Consider the following 16,397-nt stretch of genomic DNA (forward strand, 5'->3'; position numbering starts at 1 on the left):
AAACAATGCCGTTTTCCAGTACAGCCTCATATCAGATTGTATTTAAACATGATCTCACAGGAGCTTCCCTGATGTGGGACCTGGAGGCGTTTTTACTGTCAGGCTGGTCTTTGCACAGGCTCTCTGGGACGGCCCATTTTCTTCTTTGCTGGCTGTGATTGGAGGCTCCAGGGTGCAGCAGGTGAAACCCGAGAAGCTGCTGTCAGCACACCTGTGAACTACGCCCATCTTTGCCTGTTCTAGTTTCAGTCGAGAGTGCAGGAAATGGCAGCCACAACTATTTCTGTAGAGCAGGACCAGTTCTGTTGTTCTGTGTGCCTGGAGGTGTTAAGAGACCCGGTGACGATCCCCTGTGGACACAGCTACTGCCTGGAGTGCATTGAAGACTACTGGAACGGGGCCAAGCAGAAAGGTCAGTGGAGCTGTCCTCAGTGCAGGCAGGTGTTCAACCCGAGACCCCTCCTGAGCAGGAACACTGTTCTGGGTGAATTGGTGGAAAAGCTTCAGAAAACCGGATTTCAGGCCGAAACTCAACAATCCACCAAACCAGAGGAGGTGAAATGCACTTCATGTACGGGGAGAAAAAGCAAAGCCGTGAAGTCATGCCTCGTGTGCGTGGGGTCGTACTGCGCCTCTCACCTGAAAGTACACGAAGAACGCTTTCGTGGAAAAGGACATAAGCTGATCCCACCTTCGGATCAGCTGAAAGAGAAGCTGTGCCCACAACATGATAAGTTACTGAGGCTGTACTGTCACAATGACCAGCACTGTGTGTGCTCGCAGTGTGTTAAAGAGAGCCATAAGGGCCATGAAACTGTCTCCGTGGTGGACGAGAGGGCAAAACAGCAGGTGGGTTTGAACATCTTTTTAAAAATCTTTTCTGAGTGGATTTGAAATTCAAATGTGCACTCGACCTTGTATTGGCTTTCTAAGACCTTTATTTAGACGGAGCTTTTACTGGCAGCACGAATTTGGATTTTAAGGGAAACTTGTCAGGATTTACATATCAAATCAGTACTTAGGGTTAGTACTCCTCAGTCTGTAGAGCTAAATGTTAAAGACAGAGAGAGATGAGGAATGAGAAAGCTGTTCATGTGAGTTATTACTAAAAACCAGCAAACAAAAGAAATCCTCCTTATTGACCTTCAGTTAAGGTCAGCACTTACATGTACACAGTAAATTTAAAGCTATGTATATGAAAAGCCCCTCCCCCCTTTTGTTTGAAACAATTGACCAATCAGAGGCTGTTGAATATTTTCCTGACAGATAAGGTTCTGTGTACGGTCAATGATGTATGCTCAAAATACTTAAAAAAAACTCCCAAAAAACAACAAAACAAAAACTAATAAACATCTGTCCCATGAAGCTTTGGGAATACTGAGCCAAATAGCTGCCATGTAGTCTGTATGAAGAAGTCTATGACTTCCTCATAATTTTCTATTGTTTATTTCATTTTAACTAATTTAAACAATTAAAAGATGCTGAAGTATCTGTGAGTACTTCTGTTTTTTAAGAACTGTAACCAGATCAGATACTACACCATAAAAAATTGTGTTTTTCAGGAAAATCTTGTTCATACAGTGCTGTGAAAAAGCATTGTTCCACTTCCTGATTTATTTATTTTGCATATTTGTCTGACCTACTTGTTTGAGATTAAGTAACTGTTCCTCTCGTTAAATCATGAATTAACGACATTTTTTGGAAAGCGGAGTTAAATATCACTAACCACACCGAGGCTTAATTACTGCCCGAACTGTTGAGTCAAGAAATCACTTAAATAAAACCTGTGAAGTAGGTTAAGATTGTCTTTAAAGCAACACATCATCCCACAATCTAAAGAAACCCCAGAAAAGATGAGAACAAAAGATGAGATATGTGTCACTCTGGAAAAGGCTACAAAGTCACAGTGAGAGCCATTATACACAAATGAAGAAAACTCAGCATTTAAAATATTGAACACAAGCAGAGTAACGTGTGCTTTGGTCCTGCTGCTGTATCTTGGCTGGAAGACCAAAGGCCTCCTACTGTACTGCCATCCTTTGATTTTTGAAATCAAAACTTTCCACCGTGAAATGCAGCCGTGAAAAATTATTCGCCTAAGCGGCACAGGGGACTGCTCCATGTGATTGATATTCATCTTTTGTATTCTCTTAGAAAAAACTCCAGGAGACCTCTTTGAAGTCTGTGCAGAAACTGAAGGAAACTGAGAAGGAACTAAGATACATAATCAGATACATCAAGGTGAGTGCATTTCCACTCCAGGAGCTTTAAAATGTGTCTTTGTCAAAAGTGCAGTGTTCCAGTGAATCCAGAGGAGCAAAAAGAGGACACTTTTATCTTCCACAGCACTCCACGGAGGCTGCACTGGAGGAGAGTGAGAGGATTTTCTCCAAGCTGATCCGATCCATCGAGAAACAGAACAGCGAGGTGAAGGAGCTGATCAGAGTCCAGGAGAAAGCAGCCGTCAATCAGGCTGAGGAGGAGCTGGAGAAGATACAGAAGGAGATGGCCGAGCTCAAGAGGACCGGCGCTGAGCTGGAGAAGCTTTCTCACACCGAAGACCACATCCACTTTCTTCAGGTGTGAAACACAAGTTTGAACTAATAATGTGGGAATGATTGACTTTTGTATTTAATCTAACCACAAGTCTCCTTTATGAGGGAAACCTTCAAACCTTTTTGATATATTTTGCTGATTTGGGGCCCTGAGGCCAGAAATAGGGTTTTATAAATGCGCAGTCTGCTCCGTTTAGTGTTCCCTTACCTGTTTTGGCTTTGGATGGTGAGGGAAATCCTAATCAGGTGGAAGGCAGTGAGGTTATTTCCCATTTTACTGAAGTCTAGACAATTTACTTTCACTGTTCTTCTTAAAAATTAATGAAATTAATAACATCTATAACTTAGTACACTGTAATTTCTATATGTACGTATGAAGTGAGACTTAACTGAGTATGATAATAATCCAAATGACATGTGTGCTATCAGCTTTAGCTACTAACACTAAAGTTCATTCATCGTCTGTTGAAGTGTTTCCAGGATCTCCTGTTAACCAAGCTAACTGAAGCTTAGCATGAGAAAAACTGAAGTAAAAAAATCAAATTACAAACTTTAAAATTCAGAAGTTTAATACTTGCAGTGAACTTCAGTCCCACATCATTTAGCAAAGGCACTTTGTTAGGTGCCTTCCCAGAAAGACTCCCGTATGTTTACGGATGCAGAACTATGGAAAAGGTCAAACCTGCCGACTTCTGCTTTCCCCTATTGGATCCATGTTAGCACGAGTAATGTTTGAACTGCAGCCAAATGGCCTATTTATCAAACACATCCAAAGTATTCAGCAGTCACGGGAACAGTTTCTGGTCACGATAACATTTAAATGCTTTGTGTCCTTCTAATCCTTTTTATGAAATGAAAACAAAAAACCTCTCTCTTTAATTATGGCCTGGGCTGTAAGTGATGCACCACAACTGTTCTGGGGGCCTTCCTTGTTTACTTTTACCTGCTGCGTTTCTATTCAAATGCTGTTGTGTTGAATGTTTTTGCAGAAGTGCAAGTCTCTTCACTTCCCTACAAAGTCGGTGGAGATGCCCAGCACTGATGCGCTTCATTATTTGATGTATAAAACCACGAGAGGGGCGCTGGTTAACCTGAAGGATAATCTGGATGAAACACTTCAAAAAGAATTCTCCAAAATATCTGAAAAGGGTATGTTTACTTCACTTCTCATTGCAAAAAAACACAAATAAGGAAACCCCCCCCCCAAAAAAAAAGATTTACAAAGAAACCTCAACCCCTTTCAAAATTTGCATTTTCAGTCACTTTACTGAAAGAAAGCAGTAAGAACAACTCTGAAAAAACTAAAGGTGAGATTTACTAACCTCACACACAACAGTAACTTAGAAAACATTCACGTAAGTTTAATTTAACCCTTTTATCCTCTAAATCTAACAGTTAAAGATGCTGACATACCCTACAACTTAGAACCAAAGATGAGAGCAGATTTTCTTCAATGTGAGTACGATCATTTATAAAATCATACCACCACCATCAAATACACTGTGATCTAGCACACGCTTATCTTCTGTCTAGATTACAACGATCTAATCCTGGACCCGAACACTGCCAACTCTTACTTGTGCTTCTCTGACGGGCGACGAGCGGTGACCACGCGCGCTGACCCGCAGCCCTACGCGGACCACCCAGACCGCTTCACCAGCTGGGCCCAGGTGCTGTGTAAGGCTGGGATGGCCGGACGCTGCTACTGGGAGATCGAGTGGACCGGAAACGGAGGGGTTTCCGTCGGCGTCTGCTACAAGAACATGAGCCGGGCTGGAGGAGGGAGCGAGTGCAAGCTGGGGCACAACTCTAAATCGTGGAGCCTGGACTGCTCACCCACAGCCTGTTCATTTCAGCACAATAAGGAGAGCATGACTATCAGTGCCCAGTGTGCTAGCAGAATAGGAGTGTATCTAGATTTCAGGGGTGGGACTTTATCCTTCTTCAATGTTTCTGATGCAATGGTTCTGCTTCACAAAGAGAAGACCACATTCACGCAGCCTCTATACCCTGGATTCTGGGTGGGGCTGGGCTCTACTTTGAAGCTGTGCTCAATTTAACATGTGAAGACGGGCAGAATAATTCATTTCAGTGAGAATAATGATGAAACTGAGGCAGATGTTTGTGCTCAAAGATTTGCTTTTCTTTTTATTAACCACACACACACACCCGAAGCAGCAGCAGCAACAACAACACTTTGGTGGAGCAGGTGAAGGGCTGGTGGAGCTTAGATCTTATTGAAGGCAGCAACATCGACACTCTGGACCTACAGAGGAAGAAAGAATTGAATGTAAAGTTAATAGCATAAATATGTTGCAATAATTAAGATTTAATGTAATGAAAGCCATTATTTAAATAAAGCTGTTATACTTATTAACTTACAAAACTGGTTAAAGATGCTTTTTATGATGAGCGAGTGAGAAGTCTTCACTAAATGTTTACTGCAATATCTGATTTCTGGCTTTTCCCACATTCTTGCACCAATGTTTAAAAAGTAAAATTAATTACGCCCGAGCTTACAGAGCAGAATAAAGGATAAGGATAGAGACATGAATGGAGAGTTAACAGTCCATAAAAAGGAGGAAACCACCCCCTTATTTAAAAAAAAAACAAAAAAAACAACACCTTATTAGAAAGGACTTAAGCATTTTTAGAGAAACCTCTTTATATTTGTGTTGAGGTGAAAGAAGGGAACCATTTCTAATCTGAACACTAGCATGTAAAACTCTCGTTCAGCTGCATTGTGCCAACTGTGGCATAAATGTAACCTGTAGCTCAGCAGATAAAGTTAAAACACGGCTCAACACCACAAACTTCACACCTCTGTGATTGTTACTTACATAGTCCTCAAACTTGGTGATCTCCTCTTCCAGGATGTCTGTGCCAACTTTGTCGTCCTCAACCACACAGTTGATCTGCAGCTTCTTGATGCCGTAGCCGACTGGCACCAGCTTGGAAGCTCCCCACAGGAGCCCGTCCATCTGCACCGAGCGCACACACTGTTCCAGCTTGGCCATATCTGTCTCATCATCCCACTAAACACACATGAGACAAGGGGAGACAAATACCAACCGCGTTCAATGACACAGCTCACATTACAGTTAAAATGTATTGCTTAAAAGTTCTTTATATACAAAAAAAAAAAAAAATATTAAAAAAATTAAAACAATCCTTACAATTACAAACTAGTTAGTTTGCAAGTGTTTTCAGGATTTACCAGACAAATACTTAAACACCACAAATATCAAATGTATCAAATTAAAATTTGATACTTCCACATGTGGAGGTTTTTTTTTTTTTTTTTTTAATCTTTCAATAGATACGTACGGGTTTGACATCCAACAGGATGGATGACTTGGCAATGAGAGCTGGTTTCTTTGCCTTCTTGGCTGCGTAGGCCTCCAAGCGCTCCTGCTTTATACGTTCTGCCTCCTCATCTTCCTCGTCGCTGCCAAACAAGTCTATGTCATCATCATCGTCACCATTTTCCACTTTTACCTGTTTGACTGGAGCAGCCTGGACAATACAGATGGAAAAATAAAGGGAATAGATGGTGTATTTTACAAACAGTCCTAGTCCATGACTCAAAACATCACAGTGAAAGGCATCAAGGAAAGGAACTTCAATAGATTATGTGCAATGAGGAAGAAAGGGTCCCTGGTACAAGATATTTGAATAAAAATACAATCACAAACAAGGTTTAAGAAAAAAAAAAAAAAAAAAAAAAAAAGGATTAAAGAAATGACTTCAAAACCAAAAGTGTGATCTTCCACTGTACACATGTTTCTCTTTTGATTAACATGAAAACTTGAATTCAAGTAGAGACAAGATTGTGTAGACGTCTGTTTTAGAAGCTATGAACATCTCACAGCATCTACCTTTGCAGCAGGGATGGCTGCTGGTGCTGGGCTCTTCTCTAGCACAGTCACTCTGGACTCCAGCTTCTGCAGGGCTGCCCTCATCTCCACCACCACTACACAAGCAGACATGTCAGAGTCAAACACATGCGTTTGCCACTTGGGGGCAGCAAAAACGAGCTTAGAATAAGGGCACATCTCAAGCTGGTATTTATTGGTTAACAGGGTTGACTTTAACACATTCAGTCCCTTTGTGCCATTTTACAGTCCCTCACCGGCCTCTCCAGATTTTGCTTTGAAATTATCCGTAGTCTCCTACATTTTTGTAACAGTTATAGGCGAATTGATTGTTTAGTAGCCTTCATCATGGATGTGTGCACACTGCAGACAGATGTATGCATGTAAGAAAAGACTGAACCTGTCAAGATGATTAAGTAAACCCTTTCAATAGATTTGCACTGAATGCAGTTTTTTTTGGTGATTCAGATTCCAGACACCTTTAAGGTCAACCTGCTAATACTGGTTTTGGTCGATTTTATTCATAAAAGCTACAAACTGAGAGGCCGCTCAACCATGGGGGTTCTTTTTTTAAAAAGTATTTTAAAAGAAATCAGTGGTTTTAATTTCATGGAATTAAACTTTTGACTTTGTGTCCTCATCGATCTGCTCATTAACATCATTGCAATAAGCAGACAAACTACAATTGTTGTGGTCTGCGTCGTAGCAATGTGCACACTTGTGGACAGGCAAACATCTGGCTGCAGCAGCTTGGCTCATTGTCCTGTGACCATTCATGGCAGATCAGCTGCAAACTCAACTGAAGGAACCTCCAAAAAAAACCTGATCTTGAAACCGTGCAACACGTCTGACTGCAGCCCTGCAATATGTTACTACGAGCAGCTCTTTTATAATGTCATGTTGTATTTCGTTAAAATCTTGAACACGTGTATTATAGTTTAAGCACAAACCTTTGTGCAGGGTCTGGTTCTCCAGCTCCAGGCTCTTCATGCGTGAAACCAGCTCGTGGTCTCCTGCATGTGAGGATGACTGCGGGAAGAACGCCACAAATTAACACCAAGAGTCACACTGCAGGACAGCAAAAATGGCAAGAAATTCAATGCATTAACGCACAGGTCGAGAACAAATCCAAGGCTGATGTGAAAAAGCAAGCGAAACCAAAACACATGCAGGGGTACAAAAAAAACAAAGCAAAAAAAAAAAAAAAACAACAACACCCAAAATGCTGATTAGAAATCATCTCCATGTCCAATGAATTTTGAAGCAGAACAAGATTGCTTCTTTCCCAGTCAGATTGATAGTAATTCATCATTAGCCTCCAGCCTGTTAACAAAGAGACTGAAAGCAGTTTGCTTTAAAATGGGAACAGAAATACAACACTCCTCTAACAAACAAAAACAAAAGTATGGTGACTGACAGTATAATGAGATCAGCTCTCTTTTCCATTAAATTGTCAACTGCCTTTTTAACCTTCTGCTTCCAGTCTTTAACAAAGCTGTGAGGCTCGTACTGACCTTCTCCAACTCTGGAACTCTCGGAAAACAGTTTGCTTCCAAGAATCATTAGCAGTTTGATCAAAACTGATAATCACAACTATAATCATAACACAATATCTAGAATAAATGAAATCAGCTTTATTAGAAGCAGTCTAAATCAATTATATTGACAGAGATATAGAAAAGGAAGCTGGATGGCGAGAGGTGGTGGAACAGGATGAGATACCATGATGTTGTGATATGAGTAACACACTCCAGGTCAGTCAGCAGCAGCAGACACAGCCAGCACCGCTGTCTCATTCATGCAGCATTCCCAGCATTGCCTGAGCAGCAAAGCTGTGCGACCGACTTACGTTTCTGTGCCGCCGTTTCTGCTGGCGACCTTTGGCCTGCTGCACGCCAGTTTTCACCAGCACCCGGTGATGTAAAAGGTAATGAGGGGGAAAGATGAAAACAACAGGAAAAGTAGAAGATGTAGGTACAAAGAGAGAGCGATATTTTACAATTTATTGGGATACTACTGTCAACTGGTGCTCATGTTTACATGCACGAAAGAATAAAAGCAGACCAATTACAGGTTGTCCTCCTTACTCCCCCCATGAAAATAAGTTCTTATAAACTTCACCTTAAACCAAAGAAATATAGTACTGTCCTTTTCCCCCCACTTATACTAAACTCTGTTTGAGGAACAGTAATGGAAAAATGACAAACACAAACTTTGTATTACAGTGAAAGAAGTTACCATATTTGTAAGTAACAACTGTAGCCTGATAACCAAAATAGTTCATTTTAATCTTGATCACTAACTTTAGATTTTTAAGAAAGAATCTGATTAATAAAGTAGAGGAGGAACAATTACAGAAAGACCCGTGCAAGACCCGTTTTTGACAAGACGTCATCGTATACTGCTAGCAAAACATTAAAAAAACCACTGATGATGATGAGAATATTAATTATTCTTATTATTTAAAAAAACAAAAACAAAACAGGTACTACACAGCATGTGAATGCTCAATATGGACTGCACAATTAAAATGTTGCCATTTACACTTGAATTCCCCATTATGACACGGTGAACATCTGCAGTTCATGCACAATGTGGTACTCACTGTACATTTTCCTAGTGGATTTAGCAATGTCCTGCATGATGGCATCATCTCACCTAACACGCAGGCATGTGAGGGGAAAGAGCTAATGAAGAAGCAGTCAAAGACAAAGCAGTGTGCAGGACTGACAAAAGTTGGGCGACTGGTTTAAAGGGTTTTTCCCCTCCTTTTTCCTTCTGTAAACTAGAGGCAAACCTTACAACCTTAAAACTTGTCTTATCTATTTGCATTTGATGTAGCAATACAAAAGTTACAGACTCTGGGAGCAGACCTGAGGGTACACGAGCCTGGCACGATGACCTAACCAGCAGCTCATGCTGCAGACGTCATTCCCCCCACACTTGTGTACACCAAATCCTGAGACGTGACCTTTCATTTAAACTTTTTCCAACCTGATGCAATAAAATGCATTGACACGTCTACCTGTGGAGACCTCAAGCAACATCAGTTGTAGAGATCTATAAATACCCTCGGCACATAAAACCAAGACTATCTGCATGTGGTTCTTTTCATTGTTTTCCCAGCATTATGTAGAAACTCCAAGAACTGCTGCAGCAGCCTTGAGAAGATAAGACAGCTGCCAAACCACCTGACCCCTCTTGCTAGTACAAGCCACTTCTAAATCGAGAGGCTTAACTCGCATGGACACAGCTGCTCCAGGCTGCCATGCGCTGTGACGGACGATGATGTAACTACTGCCTGAATCAACAGGACACTGTCAAAAAGGGAGCTGCACCGCCACAAGATGGTCAGGCAGAATAAAGTAAAGACTAGAGATTAAAAACCTCTAAAAATGTTTAGCATTTAAGAAAAATGGATTGATGAAGTTTCTGTACCTGCTGCTGCTGCGTGGTGGGTCCATTGACTCCCTCGTAGAAACGCTTTTCTGCCTCGTCGTAGCGGTTTTTGTCAAACCAGATGCTTTCTGTGGTGAGGCAGATCAGTCCACTCATGTTGGTACTGAAGAAGAAGGATAAGAATTCATGAGAGATTTGGCAATTCAACGGAACAGTTTGACAATTTATATGCAAACCAACAAGACAAGAATTTTAGGCGTTACAGCCAAACTGCTGAGACGGAAAGCAACGTAACAACTTTGACAGCCGTTCGAATGTTTTTGCTGTATTACAGGTTACAACAGCAGGAACTATAGGTGAAGTTTTACACTGCAGTTCGTTTCTCCCCAATGCTTTCAGCTACAGCTGTATATCCAGTAAGATGACAATAAATGGTAAATGAACGGTTAAATGAAACCTATGATTTACCCCCGTCACATTCAGCTTGTGAATTACTGCAGCAGTCAGTCATCAGTCTACACACTCACACAAACAGAGTTGCCTGGTCTGCAGAGTCTGGATTACTGAACAAAAGGCTAGTCACTGCCTGCCAACACCCCCCCTTACACATACCATTACCCTTGAAAGGGGTGAAATGTATACAACTAACTTGGGCATTCCTTTCTAGACTACACCTGACAGAGTTACAATTGAAAAGTCAAAGAGGGGAAAAATGAAAGAAAGCACAGGCATTGTGAATCCATGCAGCACTCCTCTTTATGAAATGAAGAATTTCCATTATGAGAATAAGTTTAATGCCAATTATCTCCTGTTGTAAGTCACATGTGAGTCCCAACCCAACCATCCTGACATCGTCTGGAGTTCATGTGTGAAAACAAATATGGACAGGCACACAAGGGTCAGAAAGGTGATTTTTTTTTTTTTTTTTTTTTTTTTTTTTTTTTAAATGTTCCGAATCTAAAAATAAGTGTGACACTAGCAGCTGGTAAATAACAGGGTTGGGAAAAGCAACCGTGGCATTTTACTGTATTGAACAAACTTGGAATAAACCCATATTAATATACGTTGGTGCCATATGCTGTACATGCCCACTTGCCCTCAACACACTTATTTTCAACCAGAAGGTCTATGTATAAAATAAATAAAAATGTAAAAAAACAAAACACCCCCCCCCCCCAAAAAAAAGGATACAAGTTAGCATAAACAGCCAACACACAGAAAATAAGTGTTGTTAAATGAGCCAAAAAGCACACGTCACATCTCATTCCATGTCAGAGGTGTCATACTTGTCCCGTTTGGGCTTGCTTTCCGTCTCAGAGATGCCCCTCTTCCTTGGGTGTGGCCCCCTGCTACCTTTGCCACCCTGCTCTGTCTCAGAGGAGGTGCGATTGCGGCCTTTGCCAATCTGACGGTGGGGCGTACCAGAGGCCTTCACTGTGGTGACAGAGGGTCCTTGACCCTGCTGTTGACTTTGATTGGGTCTGGAGTGAGAGAGCGAGAATCCTCTGGTGTTTGGGCTCCGGGGAGAGGACGACAGTGGTCCACCGCTCTCGACCTGATCGTGAATATTGCGGTTGTACCACACTGCCTCTGCCTGCAAACCCTGCAGCACGGGGCTTTGACCATACGAGCCACTCGCCTCCACTGAGGAGCTCAACCATTCCTCTTCAGCCCCAGAGCTCTCCGACTGGGACAGACGAGTGTGACGGCGCAGCCTCCCAAACTGGACGTTGTCTCCACTAATGATGCCCCTCTCCAGGGCAGGAACACTACCCTGCCTGAAGGCTCCCATTGGTACAGCGTTCTGAGGGGCTCTGCTTTGCTGATGATTTTGACCAGACTGATCCATTTCTTTACTCGCTTGTCTTTTTTGGATTGTTTGGAGAGAAAAGAAGCAACAGGTGGAAACTAGAGCCATTAGTTCAGCGTGAAGGTGGTACTGCACTCGAACTCACTGGTTAGTCATGTGGTCTTGATCAATAGGTCAATTTCCAAGTCGTCTATTTACATAAGACTTGATGAATAAACCGTTTATGAAATCATGCACAGAAAGGCTACAAACTAGACCTATCTCACACTGGACAAGCCATGCTGAAACAAACCGGGCCAAATTTCAGGTTAGGTTTTGTGTCCATTTCAAATCAAGTTGTTTATTAATGATTTAAGGTGTAAAAATTCAGATAAAGACAGATATGCTGTAAAACTAGAAAAAGTCCACTCCCGTTAGACACAGCAGGACAAGAAAACACTGTTTATGCATTAAATGAGACAAAACAGTCATTTTAACTCCGTTTGTAGCTCACCTTTTCTTTGGCATGATGGGGATAAAGTACAGTGCCTATTGCAAAATTGGATATTCAAATAATTCATTGTTTACTCAAAATTCATGCCTAAAACATCTCAAAACAAACAGACAAACTTGCAGTCACATGGCAGGTGCTCAGTGATCGGCCACAAAATTAAAACCACTGGCAGGTAAAAAAATGAATTAAAAAGGTCGCCTGCTTGCAGTGCATTGGTACACTGGGTTTGTAACATCCACACATTCAAGTGGATGTTACTTTAACACGTAAACATCATTTCAGACCAAGCACACCCTACCAAATAACAATGACAGTCCCTCAAGCAGCACAATGCACACTACTCTGGAAAGGCTTGAGGAACAATAGAAAACCCAAGGTGTTGACTTGGGCTCAAAACTTAAAGCTAAATACATCACCTACAGCATGTGTTGAAACAAGCCTAAATCAGGAGAAGCTCCACCTTAAAAGGACTTGGAAGCCGCTGCCAGACTCTGTGGACAAACTAGCTCTGGATAGAGCTGGTTTTAATATTGAGGCCGATTATTGTAGTCTCATTTGACAGTTTATTAGGTACATCTTCTTAAAACAGGTACAGAATTAACCTTTAAGACATTTTCAATGGTTAACCATCATTTTAAAGGATGTAGTTTGATCTTAAACAATTAGTTCTGACAGTACTCTCTGCACTCACTTTCCAAACAAAAACCAAAAACATGCACTTGCACAAACTTTTCAATGCTAATGTCTTTGAGTTTTGCACGAAAAAGGGGAAAATGATTTAAAAGAAACTGATTAGTGAATATTGAGTCGTTGACAAAATACTAGAAACATGTTTAAGAAAAGAAACACGTATAAAATAGTATAAATAAATCAGTTCCAAACTGTCAAATGAGTGTTAACTACTTTAATTATCACCAGAATGCAAAATCCAGTGCATGCGTTAAAGTATTAGTTGAAAAGTAGCCTCAACATCGACACTCACCTTGTTAACTAGAATACAAAGCTAATGTGCAACAGAGAAACAAGAGAGCCTCTTAAATTCAATGTAATATTTATGATTTAATATTAAAAACCTTTGTGATAAAGCTATAGAAGTGCTAACTAAAAGGGGGGAATCCCAAAAGAAAAGTACAATTCATGAGCAACAGAAGTCTCTAACTGTGATGTATTTCTAATTAAAGTAGCAGCAACGACAGTAAATATCACTGATGGCTTACGCCGGTTGCTTGCACTCCCTAACATTAGCCAAAGTTTCTAACTGTACCACCAACTTGTAGTTCAGCTGACCACGTGGCGTTAATAAAACTTTAATTTCCGAATAAGCTGCAGAGTTAACAATCATGTTACTTTTAAAAAAAATGTTCCAGATGTGAAAAAACACAACTTTAATGTACTTACTGTTGGTTTAATTCGACGTTTTATGACTAAGAAGAAGTCCTTTAGCGTGCCGCCTCGGCTGTAATCCGACGGTAGAAGAGGACTCGCATTAACAGGCACCCTCTATTCTTCAGTGGCGGAGGGGGGAGGACGTTAGCGTTTTAACGACTTTAACGATATTTTAAACGCTTCTCTAACTTTTATATAAAAATAACATAACTCAAAAACAATGAATGAAACACGCTGCAAGTTTACTAATTCTCACAATAAAGGGAATTGACTTTTTAGCTAACATTAAAGCACAAAATTGGTAGAATCCATTTTGGCTCAAAGACTTCATTACCCATGAACCTCCAGGAACTGCACAGCAGAATACGGTAGCTGTCAGTTGTCTCAGTTTACTGATGTTTTGGCAGGCTGTGCCGCCTTCCTCAGCACATTATCTTTTATATTTACTTTAAAAAGGTATGCAGTTCTCCCCACCCCTCCCCTATTTATAAATAAATAAATAAATAAAAGCAAAAATAACTAAAATTAATTACCCAAATATATTTTCTTGACCTTCTCCCTCACCTAGAAAATATATAATATACAACAGTTTAGACTTACATTATTATTATCATTATTATTATTATTCTTGAGATCAATGCTGGGTCGCATTGTATTTTTTTTTTTTTTTTTTTTTTTTTACCGAGCTTTATTTAATATATTCTACTTTTTAAGCTACTGTGTTATAGATTGTGTCTAATTTTTGGTTGGTAAACAAAGGGATTTCCCAACGTTTGCTGTAAATAAATTATATCTTATGTTACCTTACATTATTATTGTGAATGTGTGCATTAGCATCAAGATTATTCATTGTTTTAGAATATTATGAAAACTTCTTAAATAAAATAAAATTGTTCATTTAATTGTTATTCTTGTGGTTATTGTTGATGTTCAAAACACATAAGTTTTATATAATATATAACAAGTACGGTGTGTTTTAAGCCATAAATCTTTATTTATTGTTTTATTTTTTGAGGAACATTAAAATAATTTTACACTCCCTACAGGTGAGCTTTTCCACAGTTTGATTAAAAGAACTGAAGTTATAATACTGACTTGAAATAATAATAATAATAATAATAATAATAATAATAATAATAATAAACCACTCCGTCTGGAGTAGGACTCAAGCTGATGAACTCAGTTGCTTTTTGGATCCTTAGTCCTCAGTTATCCTGGTGAACCAAAATGTCACTGTTGGAAGAGAATCAGCATTCAAGATGCTGTATATAGCTCAGGCTGATTAAATACAAATGAACTCTTTCATGTGTTTCTGACCTTCATTCCTCTTTGATCTCAGGTGTTCCTGGATGCTGTCCAACAATATTACTTCGCTGACTGCCTAATATGTTCTTCTGTCATCAAACCTCCTCCTGTCCTAGTTTCGTGTTACTTCCAGTACTTGTGATGTCAGTTGACGATTTTTGCATTATTTATATTCCATATTCAAGCTGCACAGCAAGTGTCTGCTGGGGTCTGTTCCAGAACATACTGCTTCATACAGCTGGCCACAACATTAAATCCACTGACAAGTGAAATCAATGGCACTAACAAGTGTAAGTTAAGATCTGAGTGATTTTGACAAAGGTCTACTTGTGATGGCTATAACTGGGTCACATCTTCAAAACAGCAGGTTTACTGGACGTGTTCCCAGTGTGCAGCAGTTAGCATTTTCCAGAAGTGAGCAGCTGAAGCAGTGACAGGATCACGGACACCCGAGGCTCACTGATGTGTGCAGGGAAGGAAGGCTGGCTCGTGTCCCCATGCTGACTACACACGGTGCCTACAGTGAGCATGTGAGCATCACTGAGCGATGAAAGAAGCCGGTCTGATGAATCACATTTTGTTTTACACGCCAAGCTGAGTAAGCATTGTTCACGAGGGGGAAGAAACAGCAGCTGGGCAAACGATATGGGAAGATGCAACACTTAAGAGGCAGCACGATGCTCTGCTGGTGCTCGTATGAATGTTACTTTGTCACAGACAATAACTTGATCAGCATTCCCCCACAGTAGTGGCCTCACTAATTAGGATAATGTCCTGTTCCACTGCAAACATTACTCAGGAATGGTTTGAACATCACAGAGAGTTCAAGGACTTACCCTCCAAATTCCCCAGATCACAGTAATGATTAAGCTTCTGTCGGATGTGACACAAGTTTTGTTCTTCGAGGCCCAATTTTGCTACTTACAGGACTTAAAGCTGCAGGAGGGAGAAAAACAATATGTGAATGTTAATTGAAAGTCAGTCCTCCTGCAGCTCTCCCCTCTGTTCTAAACCACACCAGCAGACAAGCACAGATTTCACTAATGCTGCTTAGCTTCACGCAGGATTCAAACTGTTGTGTTTAACTCATATACCATCTCACCTCACAGCTCACTAGTTCTGGCCTAAAAAAGGTTAATGTCTCCTTTTAGAAGCTGCATTTTTAAAGCCTGACAGCACAGCCTAGAGTGGATTCAGTGAACTTAAAAACAATATATTGAAAGGTTAACATTAACAAGATCTGCTGCTAACATCTTACTCCCTGAATCAAGGACAGCTTTATACTTCTTATGGAGTTCTTGCCATGATGGATTAGAACATTTTGGCAGCAAAAGAGGGACCTGTGCAATACAAAGCAGGAGTTTTGCACGATAAAGCAGATCTGTGTTTACTTATGAAGTTAATTTGGAGCCATCTGTTTGCAAAATCAAATAAATAAATCTCTTATCTGCCATTTGTTCATATATTTAAACAAATAAAGATAAGATTGATTGTTTTGGTCAGAGGAGGATGTGACCTGGATGGTGGCAGTGGAAAAACTGATTTAAATGCTATTTTAAGCTCCAAACACGCGA

At 40.5% G+C, this 16,397-nt stretch overlaps 3 protein-coding genes across 5 annotated transcripts; 1 reads left to right on the top strand and 2 right to left on the bottom strand.

Moving 5' to 3' along the window:
* The first annotated feature begins 191 nt into the window (after positions 1 to 191).
* Positions 192 to 4,642, top strand: LOC116315303 (E3 ubiquitin/ISG15 ligase TRIM25-like). Its single transcript, XM_039602799.1, has 7 exons — positions 192 to 849; positions 2,155 to 2,241; positions 2,347 to 2,580; positions 3,545 to 3,704; positions 3,815 to 3,862; positions 3,951 to 4,010; positions 4,089 to 4,642. Exons 1-7 carry the CDS (start codon positions 265 to 267, stop codon positions 4,613 to 4,615), a joined length of 1,701 nt encoding a protein of 566 aa, XP_039458733.1. The 5' UTR covers positions 192 to 264; the 3' UTR covers positions 4,616 to 4,642.
* A 34-nt stretch (positions 4,643 to 4,676) lies between these two features.
* Positions 4,677 to 13,656, bottom strand: eef1da (eukaryotic translation elongation factor 1 delta a (guanine nucleotide exchange protein)). 3 transcript variants are annotated; one of them, XM_039602804.1, is made up of 8 exons: positions 13,531 to 13,656; positions 9,869 to 9,992; positions 8,280 to 8,315; positions 7,381 to 7,459; positions 6,434 to 6,528; positions 5,883 to 6,071; positions 5,396 to 5,590; positions 4,677 to 4,821 (listed from the first exon to the last, which is right to left on the bottom strand). In XM_039602804.1, the coding sequence occupies exons 2-8, from the start codon at positions 9,983 to 9,985 to the stop codon at positions 4,783 to 4,785; spliced, it is 750 nt and encodes a 249-aa protein (XP_039458738.1). In that variant the 5' UTR covers positions 9,986 to 9,992; positions 13,531 to 13,656; the 3' UTR covers positions 4,677 to 4,782. The 3 variants fall into 3 exon arrangements, with proteins under 3 accessions (XP_039458738.1, XP_031589445.2, XP_031589447.2); XM_031733585.2 differs by having other exon boundaries at positions 8,280 to 8,318; XM_031733587.2 differs by lacking the exon at positions 8,280 to 8,315 and having other exon boundaries at positions 13,531 to 13,655.
* On the bottom strand, positions 10,005 to 13,128 carry LOC116315302. The gene is made up of 3 exons (XM_031733569.2): positions 13,115 to 13,128; positions 12,133 to 12,167; positions 10,005 to 11,694 (listed from the first exon to the last, which is right to left on the bottom strand). The coding sequence occupies exons 2-3, from the start codon at positions 12,144 to 12,146 to the stop codon at positions 11,091 to 11,093; spliced, it is 618 nt and encodes a 205-aa protein (XP_031589429.2). The 5' UTR covers positions 12,147 to 12,167; positions 13,115 to 13,128; the 3' UTR covers positions 10,005 to 11,090.
* Positions 13,657 to 16,397: the final 2,741 nt, after the last annotated feature.

This window comes from Oreochromis aureus, linkage group 18 (genome assembly GCF_013358895.1).
Source record: "Oreochromis aureus strain Israel breed Guangdong linkage group 18, ZZ_aureus, whole genome shotgun sequence".
In the NCBI taxonomy this organism is placed as follows: Eukaryota; Metazoa; Chordata; class Actinopteri; order Cichliformes; family Cichlidae; genus Oreochromis; species Oreochromis aureus.